Raw genomic sequence first — 20,770 nt, forward strand, 5'->3', positions numbered from 1 at the left:
GGCCAGGTGCCTCCAGAGGCTCCCAGGCCCACGGGCGGACCTTTGCCCGCAGAGGGGTCTGGCCTGAAGCAGGAGATGAGGCCACAGCTCCGCAAACAGGTGGAGCCACTCTGAGCGCACGGGGCTTCGGGAGGGCCGAGCTGAGCCCGAGGAGCCGAGCCCGAGGAGCCGGGCCCGAGGAGCCGGGCCCGAGGAGCCGAGCCCGAGGAGCCGGGCCCGAGGAGCCGAGCCCGGGGAGCCGGGCCCGAGGAGCCGGGCCCGGGGAGCCGAGCCCGAGGAGCCGAGCCCGAGGAGCCGAGCCCGGGGAGCCGAGCCCGCGGAGCCGAGCCCGGGGAGCCGAGCCCGAGGAGCTGGCCTGCCTCACACCTGCCTTCCTGCCCTGGGACGTGGGGCGTTAGTGAGCACGCTGTACCTTGGAGCGAAGGCGAGGCGGCAGCTGCCCGCTGCTCTCCTGCCGCTGGCTCGCCCCCAGCCCCCGAGAAGGTTCTCTTTGAGGTCCTCTTCAGCCCACCCTGCAGAGGCAGGAGGATGCAGACGCGGGGCTGCGGGCTGGGCTGTTTCCCTGGCCCCTTCTCCTCCCAGCCCTGAAACAGAGAAGAGTGCTGCCTGGAGGCCGGGCCTTGTCCTCCGGCCCACGCAGCCCCAACTGCTTTTCTCCGCTTGTCCCCGGCAGGCAGGAGGGCTCGCTGCTGCCCCCCGTGCTGACCGTCTTGGCGGGCTGGAGGGGACAGGGACAGGAGTGTGCCTGGGCTCAGGCAGGTGCAGCAGCTGCAAGGACCAGCCCCCGTCCCTTCGGGAGCCCCAGGGTTGCCGCCACCTCGAGGACTCTAAAGTCACTGAAGCAGTTTTGTGCCTCAGGTCTGCTCTCATTGGCTCCCTGCTCAATGGTGGGGATCCCCCACCCCCAGTCTCTGTCTCCCACCCCCCCATGGGAAAGGAGGCCTGCTTTGGGGTGTGAGGGGATGGGGTGACAGAACCACACAGAAGTGTGGCAGGAAGCAGCCCCGAGAAGTTTCTCTCCTGTCCCCACCCCGTGTGGGCAGAGGGTGGGGTGGCTAGGGTGTCATGGGTAAGGCAGGTGTTCCTGGCAGAGGGGCTTCCCCCTTCTTTCCCCATCTACCAAGATGCCATTCATCTTGATGCGGTGACAGAACACTCAGGCCAGATGGCAGGAGGCAACCTCAGGCCCACGTGGGCCCATCCCAGTGTCCTTGCCTCTGGAGGCAGGAGCCATGGCCACAGCCTCTCCTCTCTCCTGCCTGGGCCCTCGTTTCTCTCCCCTCCCTGAGAAAGTCCAGAAGCCCCTCACCAGCGAGGCAGGGAGGAGCAGCTGCAGGGACCGGCGGCCCTCTGCCCCCAGGCCTGCCTCACACCCGCGGGACAAGGATCGGCATTCCCCATGCGACAACCCGCCCCACACCTGGGCCCGCCACTGGCCCTCACCAGCCTGTGCCCACGTCCCAGCACGACCACCCACACACGTACCCACACACCCAGGGACTGTCCCTTCCATCCTGGGAAAGCACAGGTGGGCAGGGTTAGGGGCGAGGGTGGGAGGAGCCTCAGGGGTTTCCAACCAGGAAATAAAACTGAAAGGACAAACCCAGCCTCAAAGGACAGGGTCGCACGCAGGGGGCTGGGGCAGTCCCGCAGCAGGCTTGAGGAGACCGAGGCCTGGAACAGGTGGCTGCGCTTGCTAGCAAGGGTCCTTCTCAAGGGTCACCTCACTTTGGGCCTGAAGCTCCAGGTCCCCCAGTCCCATTGCGGGGCCAGCCCCGGACACCCGGGGAACAGGCTCCTCACCATGCGCCCCACCTGCACTGGAGGAGGCGAGCAAGGGCCCTGCTGGGCCAGGAGCTGCCTCCTGCCTGTTCTGACGCCTGGAGGCTGTGGGAAGGTGGGAACATTCGGTCTCTCTGAAGCCCACCCCGTCTCTGGGCAGCCTTGGCTGGCCTCTGGACCACTGCCACACGGCATGCCCACAAGGACAGGCTATCGCAGAGGGAGGGGGCAAGGGCAGGAACAGCAGAGCAGAGATGGGCCCAGTAGGAAGGGGTCTGGGGCTGCCAGCAGGTGGGGGCAGCCCCGCCCCACCCCCACTATAGATGAGGACAGTGGCTGCAGGGCTGAGCCTGGCTGTGACCCGCAGCAAAGGTCAAGAGGGAGAGGGGGTCGCAAGCAACCAAGTCAGGACCCATCCTCTTCCTCCCTCCTCACTCAACTGGACCAACCTGTCCATCACCCTCCTGGTCCTGACATCCAGACCTTGTCCGAACAGGCCAGCTACATGGCCAGGTGCCCCGTTCTGATCCCCAACCACTGCCCCTTCCCAAGCACAGAGCTTTCTCTCCAAGGCAAATAAAGGCATCGCAAACCAGGGAAGTTAGAAAAGTCTCTTTTTAAGTTTTTAAATTAAAAGTTCACCCTGGTGAAATGATTGATTTGGGAACTAGATCCAAAGGCAAGCTCCACTCTGGCGTCCGCTGTCAGGACACAAAGCCAAGAGCGAGGCGGAACCTGGGCCTCTGACCCTTGCCAACTGGAGGGGGGGCAAAGTCTCATGATGGCAGAGGCCCACACCTTTGCCACCAGGCACCTCCAGGAGCCCCTCCTGTAGCCGACACTTGGCGTGGTGGTGGCCCTTTTCGTCCCCGTTGCAGAAGCATGACCTTGGACAGGTGGCAGCTCGCAGACCCCTTGCGCCTGCAGCATCACACCACTCGGCTCCGCAGCACCTGCCTGGGGCAGGCGGAGGAAGGGATGCTGAGCGCGGGGGGGCTCTTCTGACCCCAATTCCCCAGGCCAGCCTGCCCCATTCACATACATTATATTTATATATTTATATATTACAGTTATATATTAAAAACAGAAAAACTTGCCTGAAGAGAAACTCCTGAAGGACCCAAGTGGCTCAGGAAGTTTACTATCCCCCCACCCCCCAAATTCCTTTATAAAATCTTCCAGTGCGATCTTCAGGAAACCCCCACCTGCCCCAGCCCCCCAGCCCGCCTGTGTCCCCACGACCCGGACTGCCCCCAGCTCCAGCCCAGCGCGCGGTGCGTCCAGTCTCATCTCTGGCCGTCCACTGCAGCCATGGCTTTCTGCTGGGGGCCCCCCTGCTGTGCTCCGGGGGGCCACGTGGGCTGTGGGTGGTGCAGGTGGTGGAAGCTGTGGGCCGTTGGGGAGGAGGGTGGGATCCAGGTGGCCTGGTGGCTGGGTGGGGATGAGGCCCAGAAGGGGCTGAAGTTTGCAGGAGGAGAGCAGGCCACGGCCGTCATGGGGCTGTTGCTGCTCTGTAGGCCCTCAGAGGTGCGAAGCTTGGAGAACATGGCCAGGGCGTCGGGGAAGTTGGGCGGCGTGGCTGGTGTGTTGCTGGGGGTGCACATCTGCTCAGAGAGAACACAGGTGTCGGGAGGGCTGGCCACCTGGACCCCCCCCCCGATTCCTACACATACTTTGTGGTCCCAAGGAGCCTCTGGGGGGGCTCAGTCTGGCTGGCCCTTCCTTTATTCCCATCTGCCAGTCCACAGACAGCTTCAACAGGACTAAAGCACCCCTCATCCTGAGCCGAGAACAAACATAAGGACAAACCCGACAACTTGTGCTAAAGCCGAGTGTTTCCTGATGCTTAGGAATGACACCCTGAGGAGTGTCAGAGTAAATGGTTAATTCCGACCAGAAGCTGGGGTGTCAGATTAAAGCGAGGACAAGGGAGCAGCCCAGGACACCACTGCTTAGCCTCACCCTGGGTAGGAGCCCAGCTGGCCCCCTCAATAATCCGCCCTCAGATGTTCCGAGGTTGCTGGTCAAGGGAGGGCAGCCAGAGCCAGGGTCTGTCTCCTGGGCCAACCTTGGAGAAGCCACAGTGTTGGGTTCATTCCACATTAACAAACCAGCCAGCGTATATCTTACTTCTCACAAGGATGCTAGGTCATTTCCATGATCCTCTCTCGACTGGAGACGAGGAAACAGGCCCAGAACTCAAGTCTCTTGACCAAAAGCACACCCATTGCAGGGTACAAACTGAGGAGGTGATTCAAAGGCCCAACCTCCACGCCTCTAACCCACATTCATCACACCAACGGTCCAGTGCAACTTGTGCCTGGGCTCCCCGAGGACAAAGCCTGGGACTTTGGTTTCCTGTGTCCCCAGCATCTCCCCCTCGCAGCACATCTGTCTGTTCAGCCCCTCAGCCCTCTTCCTGGGGGTAACCACAAATATCCCAGCATCTACCGTCTTCTGCCACTACCTTGAGAGGGGGGCTCCCCAAACTCCTCACTATCCCCTGCCATTTCCGATCAGGGAACCCCAGCCAGGAAGGGCAGGGTATGGGGTGGAGGGCTAGAACTGGCACTCCCCCTGTGAACACCGCGGACGCCAGGCCCCTCCAACACTGCAGTGCTGGGTTGGGGGTGGAGGCACCATCCACCCTCACCAGGGGCCCCTCACCAGGGCACGGGGAGACGGCAGGGAAGGCCTACACAAAGCGGGTTGGTCCTGACCTCACCAAAGCTTCTCCCTTTCCCAGGATGCCATGGGAGTCTATCTTTGAATTTCTCCTAATTTTAGCAACACTGGCCCCTCCCCCTGGCACAGGGCAGGAGAGCAAGATTCTAGGACTCTTCACCTGGCAGAGAGGGAGCTTTCACAGCTCTGCAGTTAAGCCCCAGCCAGAAATGGGGGGGCACCCCACCCTGTTAACTGGGCCAGCCCCATAGCAGCAGCTAGGAAGTCCTGACCATTCTCTTCCTCGGGCAGCCACGAGACTCACTGTAGGCCTGGCCTCACCCAGGCCATTTCCCTCCTCCCGTCACTATTCCCCTCACCCCAGGGCAGCAGGAAACAATGAATGGGGGGGGGGGGCAGTGTGTAGAAGCCAATTGCATCACAGCATCGTGACCAACTTCCCCAGTTCACGAGCCGTCGTGTAGACTGTTACAGCCACCCTGTGCCTGCCTGCCATGTGAGCAGGGGCGGGTTCTGTAGCCTCTGGGCCTGTAAAATGGGGTTTGAACCAGACGCTCTAAAGGCCCCTCCGGCTCTGTGCTTCAAACGAGTATGGACAGAGCTTTCTCTTCTTAAGCACACGTCTACTGCACCCTGCCAGCTTCCAATCTGTGGGCCTTTCTCCCCTCCCGGGCCCTCCCCATCCAACCCAGGACCCCTTGTCTGAGCAGATGCCTCCAACCCCGTGAATGTGCAGTAATCTACCGGACAACCATGTATGAAGTACTCGCGCCCTGAGTCTTTTCTGTTGTTGCTATCATGCCATTACTGGTCTCTGTTGTTTTTATTTAACTTTTCCCTTGATTTAGTATCTCTAAAAAAGTGACTGACTCCTTGCAGCAGGGTGTTCACCGGGCCCATCAGGTACTCAATACTTGGTGTGCTGATGGATATACTGATTATAAGGTCTGTTACACAACCCAACACCTGCCTGGAGGGAAGGAAGCTTCCAAAAAGATTAGATACCTTGGGATTTGCAGATAAGGAGCTACAGGACTTAAAGGGACCTCCAGTCCCAGTTTGGGCCCAGGAGCCGCCCTGCCACGGCAGAATGGCTGTTCAGGAAGCCCTGAGCCTCGTGGAGCAAACCAAGGCCCTTTTGAGAGACGGAGGCAGGGTGGTCCCAGGCTCACAGTGCAGGTGGGACCCAGAGCTTTCCCAGGGGCAGGTGCAGGGAGGGTTGGCCTCAGCAGCCACAGCCCCGCCACCAGCGCAGTTCTCCCGTCACATCCCGTGGGTGTTTGGTTTTTGATTTATATACAGCACGAGCCATTTCAAGAAAAAGCTGGTTAAAAGGTCAAGACAGACCCTTCTTTATTTGTCCTTTGCAACTAGATGCCAATAGGGCGCCAAGGACAAGACACAGCAGAAGAACCACTGGCAGCTCCTCCTCCTGGCAAGAAGACAGCTCGGAAAAGGGAGCCACAGGCAAGGACACCAAGTGTCAAAAATGCCAAAAATGCACTTCAGGAGCCACAACAGATCTCCCGGAATAATGTTTTACAAACCCCAGGCCGGGGACAGTCCCTCCCCCAGCAGGGCTAATAGGTAACTAGGGGGGTGGGGAGGACACAGCATTCCAGTCTCTAAAGAGGAAGGGATGTCCTGTGCCTGTGGAAGGCAGGATACCCCACGGCCAGGAGGGCAAAGGCTCAGGCCTGGGGGCCCTGGGGGGGGGGGGGAGGGCGAAGAAAGCCAATGCTGTTTCCTGCACTTGTGTATGTCTACAGACTGAGATTAAAAGCAAATTCTTGGCATTTTCTTGTCAAAATCTGTATGTCCCCCATGCTCAGGGTATGTCCTTTATCCATAAACAGGAAGAGAGAACATACCTCTCTGGGTCGGAGCCAGGGTGGATTTATCCCTTTCCTGTTCCCTGCAGAGCTGGGTTGTTTGGATGGGGGGCTGCCCGCCCAACGGCAAGAGGGGGCTCCCGGTAAATACACACTCCAGCTCGCAGACCCTCAGGCCCCCCTTCCCTGGGCTCCCAGTTCCCCCCGACGTGTGGTTCTCAGCCGAGCCCCCTCTCCGGCCCTGCCGCCCTCTCCTCCCTCCTACCCCCTCGCCCCGAGGAGGGCCCCGGGCACATGGTTTTGGGTCCACACAGCAGCCCAGGAGGCCAGACCACAAAGTTGGGTGAGCCAGCCGGCCGGGAGCCGCTCTTTCCTGGAAGACATTTTGGCTCTTTGTTTACATCGCGGCGCGGCGCTCCCCGGCAACATGGCTGTCAGCGCCGGCGGCTGACAGCGCCGGGTCCGCGCCCGCGGCCGGGGTCCGCGGCCCCCGCCCCGCCCCGCCCGCGGCCGCGCTTACCATCTGCGGGTGGTGGTGGCTGTTGGGAATGTTGGTTTCTTGGAAAAACGTGCTCAGGGCGGTCTGCGGACAAACAGAGCGGCGGGGAGGCGGTTAACCGAGCTGGGGCAGGAAGCCCACCGGCCGGCCGGTCTCCGCAGAGTCCGCGGCGCCGCGCGCAGGCCACCAGACCCGACGCCTCGGCCGGCCGGGCCCCCCGCGCCGCCCCCGGGCCCCGCGCCCCACCTCGCGGCCGCGGATCGCCTTACGGGCGATATAAATAGCGCTCCCCCCGCCGTCCCGGCGCGCGGCTGGGCGTCCCGGCCCGCGCCCCCGCCCGGGACCCGGGGCCGGCCGTGCGCGCTCGCCCCGGCCCGCACGCACCTCGAACTGCCAGTGGGCCGCCTGCAGCAGCTGCTTCGCCTGGTCGGCCGCACAGCCCGCGGCCAGCACGAACTGGTTGATCATGACCTGGTGCCGCAGCTCATCCATGTTCACCGACATGGTCTGGCCGGCGCGCGATCAGGCTCGGCGGCCACGGGAGGCCGGCCGCCCTCGGCTCGCGCTCGCCCCGCCCGCGGCCTCCGGACCCTTGCTGCCCCGCAGCCCACCGGGCGAGTGTTGTGGTCCGGCTCCCGCGGCCGCCGACACACAAACAACGGCGCGGGGCGGGGCTGTGTCCCAACGTTCGGGGGCCGCGAGCCGCCGCCGCTGATTGGCCTGCGCCGCTCAACCAGCACCCGGTTCCGAGCCGACGTTCGGTTCGAATCCTGCGGCCTGCGGACCCGCACTGTTTCCCTTTTTGCCCGGCCGCGCCCATTGGCGGAGGTCGGCGCCGTGGGGCGCCCCGGCATTGGCCGGCCGCTGTGTTTTGACTCGTCCTGGCTCGTGGTTGGCCACGGCTCGGAGTTTGGGGCGGAGCCGCGCGCTCCGATTGGTGCCCCGTGGGCCTGTTTGAACTCAACTTGAAAACCTTGAGTGCCTGCTGATTGGCGGAGGCCCCTCTGTTTGGTGTTGTAGGATTGGGGGTGGTGCGGCCAAGTTCATTCATTACTTCATTGAAACTGAACATGCTCAGCTGGAAAAGCAAGACAGAGTGGCTTTGACTCATTTCCTCTGAAAGATGTGGTCATCTCGAGAAACAGAATGATCAAAATAGAAAGCAGATAGAGCCTTTGCAGCTGCTCAGAGTCTCAAGATTGTTGTGTTTTTTTTTTAATCTTTCAAACCGCTCTACTTTTTTTTAGCCTTTTAGTGAAATATAACTTACCCTTTTGGTGCCTCCTTCCAGTCACTACTCACCCCAAAGGCCAAACAGGGTTTTTTGTGTTTTGTTTTGTTTTTACGTTTTAGATCAAAACTTTGCTCTCTGAAAATGTAAACCAATGTTAAATGTACACTAAATATAACTGCAAGGGAATAAATGAGACTTTCTCAGGCACTAATATCCTAAACTCAGAACTTTTTTTTCTTAAATTGATGGATCTAACGGAATATTTAATTTCTGTCATCTTTTTCAAAACAGTAATGAGTGTTATGCAGGCACTGGCTCTCAATCCTACCATTTAAAAACAAAGTTTGTTTATAGTGTTCCACTTTCTGGATGAGGAGTCGACATTGAGGGCTGTGTTTGGGAATTGTGAGGGTGAATAAAGAGCTAGAAGTTTAAGCAGACTGAGGACGGGGCAGAGAGATTAGGAAGGTAACATTACTAGAAATTCACTGTTAGAATGTCAGTTTCCCAAAAAAAACATAGCAAATTTTGAATCTGAAATACCAAACCCAGAGTATATTTTGAGGCTAAGAAGAAAGCCGTGGTTCTATTTTGAGTTTGTCTAAAGCGGATTGAACTGTCGAAGAAAACTTGACCATATAAAAAAGAAAATATAAATAGGGAAAAAGTTACACCCAATGTTTATTACTGATGAAAAACAGCCTCAGGCACTATCATGAGTTTATTCCATTTAGTTAGTCTTTTGTTTGTGTGTTTTTCTGGAGGGACAGGAGTCAGCATTTTGCCTGCTGAGACCTGGTTCTCTTGCTGTAATTACACTTGGCCACCCCAAAGTGTACATGGGCTGAGGCCTGGAGTGGGCCTGGAGAGTCAAGTACAGCTTGCAGCTCTTCCCTTCCAGTAATTGCAAGACGAAAACAAAAGTGAGCAGCCCGCAGCTTGTATTGCCAGGGAGTTCAGGCCATAAGCAGCCCCAGAACAAGGAAGTACTGTCATGGTGGGGCTCCAGTTCTCACAAGTATGTACAGGTGCCCAACATGCCAGGGCCATGAGTAGTAGGATGTACCTGGGCAGAGGCAGTTCATCTGCAGGAGCCCTTAGGTCTTAAATCAGGAGTTCTCAAGGAAGATGAGGGCCCTGAAAATGCCAAAATTGCTAAACCTTTTGCCTCCTGGATACCAAGGAAGTCTATCCTGAAGGTTTGTTTAACTTTTACTATTTGCAGGGTGCAACTATGGGCACCTGGGAGAGGCATGGAAAACAAGACCCCCAAGCCAGAGAGACTCGGGTATGGTTCTCTTCTGTGGGCAAAAGGTCACTTTGGACTGAGTGATCTGTGGCTGGGAGGAGGAAACGCTTAATCAATAATTTGGCTTCTGGGAATCTGGTTGGGCTTCCCCTTCTCGGGCTGGTTAAGGTAGGCGTGCCCCCGTCCTGGGAGCGAGGGAGAACGAATGAGGTCATGTTTGTAGAGTTCTTTGAGCTGTTGGGATGAAAGCAACTCCCCAAGTGCAAGGTGTTATTAACTAAAGGTGTTATTATTTTAATCTTCGAGGACAGTGGCTGGTAAAACAGAGCAATAAAAGCATGCCCATTGACAACAAATAAAACACAGTAGTGCCCTTGGAAGAAATCAAATCCTCACTACATCAGTGGTCTAGGCTTCAGACAAGTCATGACGTGGCAACTGAGACGAGAAACAGTCTTAGCCTGTATTTCCTCTGGGTTCGGATAACGAGGATGTTTTCCAGGGAAGTCACTAAGTTGGTGCTGAGACCGGTGGCAACAGTAGCAGGACCCTAACAAATAGCTGCCATTTCCAAGTACTTGCTGTGAGACATGCACCCAACAGTTTAGTAGCAACTCATTTCAGTCCTCAGAGTCCCACCTCACAAGCGAGGCAGTGAAGGCACAGAAGACAGGAGGAGCTTACCCAAGGTCACGGTAAAAAGGAAAGGAGTCAGACATTGGCCCAGTCTAGTTCCAGAAGCTTGTGGTTAACCATTACCCCATACTACCTTCCTAGTGCTGTAATCGTTACCTTGTGGGGTTCACAAAGGGGCCCCTTCCAAACAAGAGCTATCAAGGCACTGAGATGCTTTTTCTTTCTTTAAATTAAATTTAAAAAAATTTTTTCAGATGATTTCTACTGGGGAAACTTGAAAATGAGTGAGCCTCCATGGGGAAAAGGGGGCACTACTGTCTTGAGTGATCATGGAGGAGGGGTGGAGAATTGATCATCCCAAACTCTGCAGTGCTTTCGGTTCCTATTCTTTTTGTCCTCCTTTTTCTCTTACTGCCCTGACCCAGGTGGATCCAACAAAGCTGAGGGGAGCTCCAGGGCTCTCGAGTAGTGAAGGTTCCCTGTGAAAGTTTGTATACCTTTGCACAGCCTCTCTGACTTGGAACTCCCCATTGGCCCGAGGCTCAGAGAGGGCAGGGAACCTGCTCAAGGTCACACAGCCCCTGCCTGATTTATGGTGGCAGTAAGATTAGGTGGATTAGATCAGGTTTGATTAATTGATCCAAGAACTCATTTCCTTTCCTCCCTCCTTCCTTGAATTCTTATTTTCAGTTTTCCTATTGTTGCTTCAAGATGCCAACACAAAGGGGCGTTGTGGTTAGGAGAAGCAGAGAGATATTGAGAGAATGAGAGGAAGGTGGGAAAGGATGCAAGTGACCAGATAAGGAGACACAAGGAAGAGAAACAGCACCAGGCCCACGGGCAGCACTCCCTGAAGATCACCCAGGAGGTGGCGGCTTGGGCATATAGCCAGGCAGGACAGCTCCCTGCTCCCGCCAGCTTTGTTTGTCTAACGCACCCTGCCTGTGGTACTAGCTTCCACCGCAAATGTATACGATTCCTTCCTTACAGTGGGTTAGGTGGACCTTGCCGCTTTTGAAGCGTTCATTTGTTTTTAGTCTTTCTCCTTGAAGTGCAGGAGTGCTCCTACCCTGGGCAAGTTCCTGTCCTCCTCTGTGATCACTGAGGTTTATGTCTATTGAGAATGGGCTATGAACCCAGCTCTGCTAAATTCTTTTTTTGGATTACCTTAATTAACACAAAAACCCAGTGATGCGGGGGCTGTGCATATCCTCAATTAACAAATGAGAAAAAGAAGATCAGAGAGGTTAAGCGAGTTGCCCAAAGTCACTCAGGCAGCTCAGGGTGGAGTGGAGATCTGAATCCAGGTACGCTTGGTTGCTCCCAGTACTGGCGCTTTTATTTTATTTTATTTATTTATTTTTCTTTATTGATTTGAGAGAGAGAGGAAGGGAGAAGGAGAGAGAGATAGAAACATTGATGAGGGAGAACATCGACTGGCCGCCTCCTGCATGCCCCCCACTGGGGGTTTGGCCCACAACCTGAGCGTGTGTCCTGATCAGGAGTTGAATCGGCGACCTCTTGGTGCAGGGTCGACGCTCAACCACTGAGCCGCACTACCTGGGCTCACACTCCACTCTCTAGCCTTGCCTCCCCCTGAATCCACCGTATCTTCTCCCGCAGGGACACTGAAAGGGCATAAAAGCTTGTCTGTGTTGTTAGAAGTAGCAGGTGGGTCAAAACCAGTCCCTGGGGGATAAATTCATGCTGGTTTGTACCAGATTACATTTTCATCAAATGTCACATGTCTTACAAGGGACAAAGGCCATACCACTCCCAGCATAGTTAATGGCATTTCCCAAAAGCAGCACTGGTGGCCTGTGCTCTCTGTCCTGTACCTGCCAGCCCAGTGATAAGGCGGCCTCACCTGCAGTTGCCAGGTGTGTCCCGCTGTAGGTGAGTTTCTGGCAATCCTTTCGGAGAGACACCAGAAGTTGGGTCTTTGCCGAGGGGAAGAGATGGGCAGGGCAGAGAGGCAGCTTTGTAAGGAGGGCTCCTCCTCCCTGGGAGCGCTCGCCTGTTGGCTTGAACTCAGGCTCCCAGCCACGTTCTCTCAATGGGACAGGAATTGATCAGCCTGGAGCTGGGCCTCTCGAGTCCCACCCTTCTGTCCAAAACACAGGAAGCTCGTTGCTATGGCAGCTGCTAATTCAAGGTTTGCTTCTCACCTGGCAGCCCCCATGCTTTTTTTTTTTTTTTTTTGCATTTATTTTCAGATAGAGCAGGAGGGAGAGAGAGAGAAACATTGATATGAGAGAGACACATCGACAGGTTGCCACACACACAACCCCAACTAGGGCCGGGGACAAACTACAACCAAGGTACGTGCCCTTAGTGGGAACCGAACCCGGGTCTCTCTGGTCCGTGCCGACGCTCTAACTGGTGAGCCAAACTGGCCAGGGCCACCGCCCCCCACCCCCCATGCTATTTTTTTTTAAAGAAATATAGCATGCACCAAGAGTTTGTGTATAACCTATGCATAATTTGAAGAATGATGAAAAATCACCCACATACTCAACATAGGACTTGAGAAGTCCAAGGCTAGTACCTTTGAAACCCTCACATGACCCTCTCCAAATACATATTCTTTCTTCCCCAGAAGGACTGATGAGCCTTAAATTTGCATTAATTATTTCCTCGATTTTCTTTGTCATGTAATCTTATATGTGGTTATCTCCAAACAATGCACTGTGGGTATGATTGCTTGAAACCACTGAATAAGTGACTCACTTTCTGCTGCGTTCAGTCCCTTTCTCCACTGACTGCTGGGTGAGCCCGGTGCAGCAGCCTCGCCAATATGAACCACTCGCAGCAAGGACTGGCGCTCTCCTTTTCCATGACCTCAGACAGCAACTCTGATCCAAGCTAGCACTTGCAGGTCGAAGGAAGTAGTCATGGAAGTCTCCTTGGAGGAGGGAGAACTGAAGCTGGAAAGGAGTGGGGTATAGAAAGGAGAAGGAAGGGAAGTTTTAGAAGAAAGACTAGTGGAAACCAAAACACAGAGTTACCTTGAAAGCAAATTCATAGCAAGGACATCTATTGGGAGACAGTGGGATAGGGGAGATGCTGAGCTTGGATGGACAAGGGTTAGAGTTGACCTGCTTTGGGTAGTGGGGAGGAGAGTGGTTGGTATTTCCTTTAGCCACAAAAAAAAATGGCCCATGCTTTCTCAAGATGGTGCAGAGACTCCTCAAATGAACCGGGTTAGGCTGAGCTATGTTGAAGTAACATGCAACCCCGGAGTGTTACTTCTCATCCATACACAGTTCCCTGCAATCTGATGACTCAAGAAAAACAGCCCTCAGGGCAGTGACATAATGATGGTCTTGTAGCTCTGAGTTGGCAAAACACAGCCCTCGGGCTGCTGCCTGTTTTGTAAATAAAGTTTTATTGGGACATAGCTATGCTTATTTGTTTATGTATTCTCTGTGACTGCTTTCATGCTACAGCAGAGCTGAGTAGTTCAATATGGACCACAAAGCCTAAAAGGTCTCCTCTCTGGCCCTTCGCACCATCTGGAACATGCCAGCAGGCAGTTAAATGCATTAGTTTGGGAAGTAATACACTCTGTTCACAGTTCATTGTCCAGGAGAATCATGTGGCCGCTCCTAACTTCCAGGGGGGCGGTAAGGCTGGTCCTGCACACACCCGGGTATCGGTGAACACTAGCAGCGTCTAGACATCAGCCACGCTCCTCTTCCACAGGGCAATGCGGGTGAACCTGTTTCCACGTGCTTATCTCTAAGTTGCTTATCTCCAAATCTCAGAGTCAGAGAAGGAATTCAAATCCACAAGGGCTCCGAAGAACAGAGGGAAATGTTGAACAGGTCTGGCGTTTCTGATGAGATGCTTCTTGAGGTTTCAGAGATCACCATTCTTTGGACCAAGCTCGGACGCTGTTCATAAACACAGGGCAGTGTTCCCATAAAGAGGAAGGAAGTATTTACTGAGAATGAGAGTGCTGGGTGGTACACAACAGAGTCAGGAAACCACCAGAATGTGCCTTGTCACTAGCAACGTCCATGCCCACGTGCCCTCGGTCCTTGGAGCAGTCGGGGCGCTTCCCGTGGACTGCCCTCGGGGCGCCTCCAGTCCTGAGCTGCCCCACCACCCAGCTTGTGGATGGAGCCCAGGCACCAGAAGGGACTGTGCTGCCCTGGCCAGTTTGGCTCAGTGGCTGGAGCGTCGGCCTGCGGTCCGGAGAGACCCGGGTTCGGTTCCCACTAAGGGCGCGTACCTTGGCTGCAGTTTGTCCCCGGCCCTGGTTGGCCCTGTGGGTGGCAGCCACTCGATGTGTCCCTTTCACATTGTTGTTTCTCTCTCTCTCTCTCTCCCACTCTATCTGAACAAAAAAACAAAAACAAAAAAAAATGAAGGGACTGTGCTGGAGCAGGGTGTCTGTCCAGGCCTGAAAGCAGACTGTTCATCTGCCGGAGCTGTCAGGAGGGCTTCCAGAGACAAGGGGAGATGGAGGGTCAGGGGCTGTAGAAAATGGTCCTAATTCGGGTGAGGAGTTGCTGTAGAAGGAAGTGGGTAGGACGAGGAAGGCAGCATAAATTTGGAGAGAGGCAATATGAAGGTGGGAGTGGAGAGAAGCCCCAGGCACAGCCCTCACCTTACTTCTGGTGCCTCCGCAGACAGAACCCCCCGCCCCCACCCAGCAGGCCTGACACCGGGCCAGGTTTCTCCATGAAGGCTGCTGGGACAGGCAGTCCAGGGAAGCCCTGGGACCTGGGGCTCAGAGGAACCTCAGGCATCCACTCCCTGCGCCTACTTGAGCGAGCTTCGGGCTTCCCATCTGAGTACGTAAGTCCTGGGGCTGTTTTGAAGATTAAACGAGATGATGCATTCAAAAGTGCCTGGATGGAGTCACTGCTCAAAAGTGATTATTCTTCATACTATTTCAATGGTCATTTATTTAGTGAGCACTGACCGTAAGGGAAGCAACAGTCCTAGAGATTTGAACAAACCTAAGACCAGGGTGTTAGCCCTTAACTTCCATATTACTGCCCTAAACTTCTCATTCCAAGAAACCAAAACCCGCACTCTTTTTTTTTTGGTACGTGCCCCTAGCGGGAACTGAACCCGGGACTCTCTGGCCGGAAGGCCGACGCTCAACCGCTGAGTCAAACTGGCCAGGGCCCAAACCCATCACTCTTATCGTTTAACCTTTCCCTAAGCCTCTCATTCCAGAAAACCCAAACCCATCACTCCAGTCAGGAGGAACGGAATGATGGAACCACCCTAACCCACCCAAAACTGCAAATGGTCGGAAGACAAGAAAAACAAGTTTCAGGAGACCTCAGCCCCCGACCAATCAAGAACTCGGGAGACCCCAGGCCCAACCAATCAAAGACGACCACGTCTCCTCGGCTGAACGACCCCCCCCCCCCCCCCCCAGCCCTGAGCTTAAAAATCCCTGGTCTGTACAAGCCAGTTGCTACTCTCTCCTTAGAGGTAGTCCGGCAGGCTGGTTCCCAATAAGCCTGCACTCCTGGAGACCCTGCACCGCCTGTTCCGCCTCGTTCTTACACAGGGCATAGCCATATTCTGGCTCTGGGCAGTGGGGGAAGCCCTGATTTACAGCACTCAATGGTTTCTGTGGTATAAATAGTCCCATCATGGCCAATTTCAAGCTACTCACAGTTTAACAACTAGCTGGCAAAACTCCTGAATAATCAGCCCTGGAGAGCAGTGAGTTCTCTCTCTAATTAGCAAATGACACACAAGTGAAAAGTTAATGGTGACTCACAAATACCCCCTCCCCCACCAGGTGGATCTCTACCCTGAAAGGACCAGAGGGCCATTTAGGGGTGACATTCAATTTTATTGTGGTGACGTGGGCTGGGCTGTGGGGAGAAGAAAGGGGGGCAGGCTGGTTTTTCTCCGGCCATTCAGCAGCCAACACACACACGATAGTGGAGATGTGTTCCTGGCATTTTGAGTTCCAGTGGGCGCGGGAGGAGGTCCAACCCCCTGGGCTCTGCGTCCCGCCTGCGGGGCATCCACCTCAGAGTCACGTCTTCCTGATGAAGTAGGGTCTCCAGTGCACACCCTGGCTCTGAAATCCAGGAACTCCGACTTTAAAAAACAATCCTTGGTGCCCTGGCCGGTTTGGCTCAGCGGTTAGAGCGTCCGCCTGCGGTCCAGAGAGACCCGGGTTCAGTTCCCGCTAAGGGCATGTACCTCGGTTGCAGTTTGTCCCCGGCCCTGGTTGGTCGTGCGGGTGGCAGCCACTCGATGTGTCCCTTTCACATCGATGTTTCCCTCTCTCTCTTCCTCTCTCTCCCTCCCACTCTGTCTGTACAAAAAAAAATGGAAAAATGTCCTCGGGTGAGGATTAAAAATAAATAAATAAATAAACTAAAATAAATAAAAATAAAAAAAACAATCCTTGGGCCCAGCCGGTGTGCTCAGTGGTTGAGCGGCGACCCATGCACTAAAAGGTCGCCGGTTCGATTCCCGCAGGGCACATGCCCAGGTTGTGGGCCTGATCCCCAGTGGGGGGCATGCAGGAGGCAGTTAATCCATGTTCTCTCTCATCGATGTTTCTATCTCTCTCTCCCTCTCCCTTCCTCTCTCTAACATCAATAAAGAAAAAATGTTAAAAATTATCCTTGGACCCCAACCACTTCATAGTAAAACATTCTTTTTAAATTTAAAAATGTTAGTGAGCCCTGGACAGTTTGGCTCGGCGGTTAGAGCGTCGGCCTGTGGTCCGGAGAGACCCAGGTTCGGTTCCCGCTAAGGGCACGTACTTCGGTTGCAGTTTGTCCCCGGCCCTGGTTGGTCGTGCGGGTGGCAGCCACTCGATGTGTCCCTTCACGTCGATGTTTCTCACTCTCTCTCCCTTCCTCTCTCTCCCTCCCACTCTATCTGTACAAAAAATGGAAAAATATCCTCGGGTGAGGATTAAAAAAAAAAAAAAAAAATGTTAGTGAAACCGCTTCTCGGCCTTTTGGGTGAGGTCAAGCGTGAAACGCCAGCGTTTATGGAGCACGTGCTGGAAGCCGGGAGTTGTGCTAGGGTTTAGGATGCCTGGTCTCCCTGAACGTTCAAACACTGTTAGTCTCATTTCATCCACAGGCGAGACAGCGAAAGCTCAGAGAGACTGAGGAACTTTCCCCGAGACACACAGACGATAAGAGAGCTGGTGTTCGGCCCCGTCCAGTTTGCCTCCAGAGCCTTGCACGCCTTTTGCCTTCGGAGGCTGGGGAGGGCCTGCAGAGAAGCATCAGATGAGTTCTACAAAAAATTCTTTATCCAGTAAGACTGCTGAGAAGAAGGGCCCTGGTCTCAGACGTGGCTTCGTGGAACAGCGTGGATATCAGCCGAGTAGGATTCACCTGGGCACACGGGCGTTGGAAGGGTGCCCGGGGGAGGGTTTTTCATGAGCAAACATGTGAGCAGGATTGATAGCTGCACGTAGGGTGCAAGTGGGAGCTTATAGGGAAGCAGAGGGAGGAAAGGGTGCAGGGATACAGCATCTGTTTTGTGTAAGGTAATAGGGAGCCACTGAAGGTATATGGGTAAGACAGTAATGTGATGACTGCTGCATATCAGGACAGTTAACCTGAGAGTGATTTTTAGAATGGATGAGAGGAGAGAGGAAAGGAAAAAGGAGGCAGGAAAGCCAGACAGGAAGCCAGTGGAACTGCCAGACCTCTTCGTGCACAGATTTCATCTTGGAATATAAAAGATAACAGTATACAGCTAAGCAATATCATAAACATACACCTCATGGTGCATTAACAAGATTTGAGGCTTCCAACAGTTTACTGTGAGAACCACAACAGGGAGGGATATCTGTTTATTACTCTGTCAGGCCCAATGCGTGGTCTTTGAAGTGCGCTAATGAGGATAGTAGTTATCGCTTAACTAGACAAGCAATTAGCTCAGGAATAAATGTGTCACTATAAATGAAGTCACTGAATTGCTGGCGGGTGGTGAACTTTAGCTGGACTCAGACTCTAGCAGGGACACACTATTAGTGTGCATATGACACTTTTAACCCACTTGCTGAGAACCTGATCTAACCTTTGGTGGCCGGCACTCCTAACCCTTCGGTTCCTGTGCAGGAAGGAGCTGGGTGACTATCTAGCCTCGGCTCCAGTATCAGAGGAGTAGAGGGAGAGTGTGGGGAGGCTCCAGCTCAGAGAAGCTCTGTTGTTGCCAGCTGGAGCGGTTATGATAACTTCCACGTGAGGGCCGATTACTGCGCGTGGGCACTGCATTTATGTTAGTGCTGTGTCCTGGAGTTGATTTCTCCTCTGACACTGACTCTGGAAGACAGCCTACTCCACATACAGACAGAAACCAAACAAGCAGTACGGGTTTCCCAAAGCCAGGCCCAGTGCACGGAGCCTGGGATCCTAGGCTCAGAAACACAGAGCCACGGAACCACGCAGCCACTCAAGTGGCCTTGGGCAAGTCCCTTCCCTCTCCGAGCTGTAGCTGCCTCATCTCTCTGGGGAGGGGGCTGGACGAGGTGACCATTAGGCTTCTTCCAGACCTGAAGCTCCAGCCAGGACACCCCTTGTCAAGAAGCCCTGGGAGAAGGAAGAGAATTCCTTCTCTTTTTCCTCCTTGGATTGTCTAACCGCAGCTGAGCATCTGTGGGAGCGGTGTGAGGGCTGTCAGCTCGCTGCTTCTTCCACATTCTGGTTTCTCTGGGGAGCAGGAGAAAGGTGCTGGGCTTCTGGCCTGCCTGCTGTGTCCCCCTGAGAAGGGCAGAGAGGCAGCCGATCTGCACGTACGGGGTTGCAGTGTTAGTTAGTTATCACGCAGTGTGACCTCGAAACCCAAAGCAGGGCAGAGTAAATGAAGGCAGAAGTGACTGTCTGTACAGAAAGGAGCTGACAGGGCTTGGTGCTTGCTAAGAATGACCTGGGACTACACTAAGGCAAAGAGAAGGGACTCATGCTTTAAACTGGTCCTGGAATAGGATTAACATGAAGCATCTTCAGCGAAGGTCCCCCGCTCTGCCCCATGCGTGGCCGCTCCTTGCCCTGGGCCCGGCAGGGTGAACATTGTCGGGTCTTAACTGGAAAAGTAGATTAAGCAGCTACAAACCCAACTGAAATTCGTAGCTGTTTGAACAGTTCTCCTTTGTTAGCGGCACACAGCTGAGGAGGAAATTAACAGTGAGGAATTCACATTTGGCCAGAAGCGAAATATGGAAAGCTTGATTGCCCATTTCCTAAAGGACAAGGTCGTTTTCCTCAGCAGGACCTTAGGTTGCCAGAGGAACCGTTTGCAGAGTCCCAAAGCATTTGGGACCGGGCTCCTCTGTCGTCAGCAGGGCCCACTGGTCTGGAGCAGGATGCAAAATTCTCTGCTGGTGGTTTTAGCTTTAACCCGCTGAAGCCACAGGCCTAGCCAGGGATCAGGACTGTGGGGTGCTATTGGGCCCTGTCTTTGGAGAGACGCTGAGCTTACGCAGAACAGGCAAGGCTCTGACCTTCCCATCCCCACTCAGGGGCAGGATGGCCAAGCAAACAGCAGGAAGGGGCCTGGCTGGCTCCCCCAGGCCCCAGGCCCCCCCTGCCCGGCTGCCTGTCCCACAGACACCCCGGGCAGTGGCTGCAGCTTTTCACCCGCAGGCTCCCTCCTTCCTGTTACAGGAATCTGTGCGAATAGTTGAAATGAGTGGATATGTTACAAAGGTGAGCCGAAACCAGGACAGGCAAAAGGAACAAAACTAAAAGCCCAAAGGGATGAGCTGACCTGGAAATTCTCGTCCACGTGCTTCCCCACCTGCCTCTCCTTTCTCCCTTAGACCCAAGGTTGAGAAGGGCTCGGAACAATGAACCGTGTGGCTCTTGCCGCCCTGCCTTCCGCGGGTGCTTGGAGAGAACCCCTGAGACCCTTCGATGCTGGCTGTGCTGCTGGGGTTCTCCCAAGGGCGGCATTCACAGCCCGGGACGCACAGGATGCTGTGAGGCTGTTTACACACAAAATGGGTGTCATTTGCATGTAATTTCCCTGCAGGCTGTGCTACCCTCCCCAGACCATTTATTCAAGTTAAAAGCATTTTTATAGTTCTCTCCAGGGCAATCACTGCTGGGTTTTTTTCCTTTTTTCTGTGCCGTCTTCTCCCTCAGGACCTCTGCCTGGCCCAGATCTCTGTCCAGGGAGCCGCGCGGCGCCAAGGAAGGACCAGAGAGGAACGCGGAGCTGGCAGCCCAGAGGGGCTGCTCCAAGGGCTTGGCTGCTTATCTGCTCTTTGTCCTGGACACTGGCCCACGTTCTCTTTTCCCAAACTGAACACTGTAATTACATTGTAGAAAGTGGGACTCTAACTCAATTAGTTTACAGAAAGTCTCTGATCTAGAATTTTCTCTGAACTATTCCCTATGCCTTTCTCTTCTGCTTCATGACCCTAGGAGGCTTTCTTTCTTTCTTTCTTTCTTTCTTTCTTTCTTTCTTTCTTTCTTTCTTTCTTTCTCTCTTTCTCTCTTTCTCTCTTTCTCTCTTTCTCTCTTTCTCTCTCTCTTTCTCTCTTTCTCTCTTTCTCTCTCTCTTTCTCTCTCTCTTTCTCTCTCTCTTTCTCTCTTTCTCTCTCTCTTTCTCTCTTTCTCTCTTTCTCCCTCTCTTTCTCTCTTTCTCTCTTTCTCTCTCTTTCCCTTTCTCTCTTTCTCTTTTTCTTTGTGTATGTGCCCCTAGCGGGAACCGAACCCGGGACTCTCTGGTCCACAGGCCGATGCTCCAACGGCTGAGCCAAACCGGCCAGGGCTGCTGCTGCTGCTTCTTCTTCTTCTTCTTTTTTTTTTTAAAAAAAAAAAACAAAAAACTGAGCCTTGATTCAGTTATTGCTGGGCTATCTTACAGACTGATACTTGGTTCTCAGACCT

The 20,770-nt window shown here is 54.3% G+C and overlaps 2 protein-coding genes across 2 annotated transcripts in view; one reads left to right on the forward strand and one right to left on the reverse strand.

Moving 5' to 3' along the window:
• Positions 1-2,787, forward strand: part of QRICH2 (glutamine rich 2) — a gene marked incomplete at its 5' end in the record, with an annotated part of 27,343 nt that extends 24,556 nt beyond the window's left edge. Inside the window, one exon of the mRNA XM_036268328.1 lies at positions 2,661-2,787. Within this exon, the coding sequence (XP_036124221.1) occupies positions 2,661-2,787 (127 nt within the window). The remainder of the gene's footprint in view (positions 1-2,660) is intronic.
• UBALD2 (UBA like domain containing 2) overlaps positions 1-7,347 on the reverse strand; it is an 8,208-nt gene extending 861 nt beyond the window's left edge. Inside the window, exons 1-3 of the mRNA XM_036269492.1 lie at positions 7,183-7,347; positions 6,820-6,882; positions 413-3,386 (exon numbers count right to left, since the gene is read on the reverse strand). Of these exons, the coding sequence (XP_036125385.1) occupies positions 3,069-3,386; positions 6,820-6,882; positions 7,183-7,302 (501 nt within the window). The 5' untranslated portion in view covers positions 7,303-7,347 and the 3' untranslated portion in view covers positions 413-3,068. The remainder of the gene's footprint in view (positions 1-412; positions 3,387-6,819; positions 6,883-7,182) is intronic.
• Positions 7,348-20,770: the final 13,423 nt, after the last annotated feature.

This window comes from Molossus molossus, unplaced genomic scaffold (assembly GCF_014108415.1).
Source record: "Molossus molossus isolate mMolMol1 unplaced genomic scaffold, mMolMol1.p scaffold_m16_p_19, whole genome shotgun sequence".
Lineage (NCBI taxonomy): Eukaryota > Metazoa > Chordata > Mammalia > Chiroptera > Molossidae > Molossus > Molossus molossus.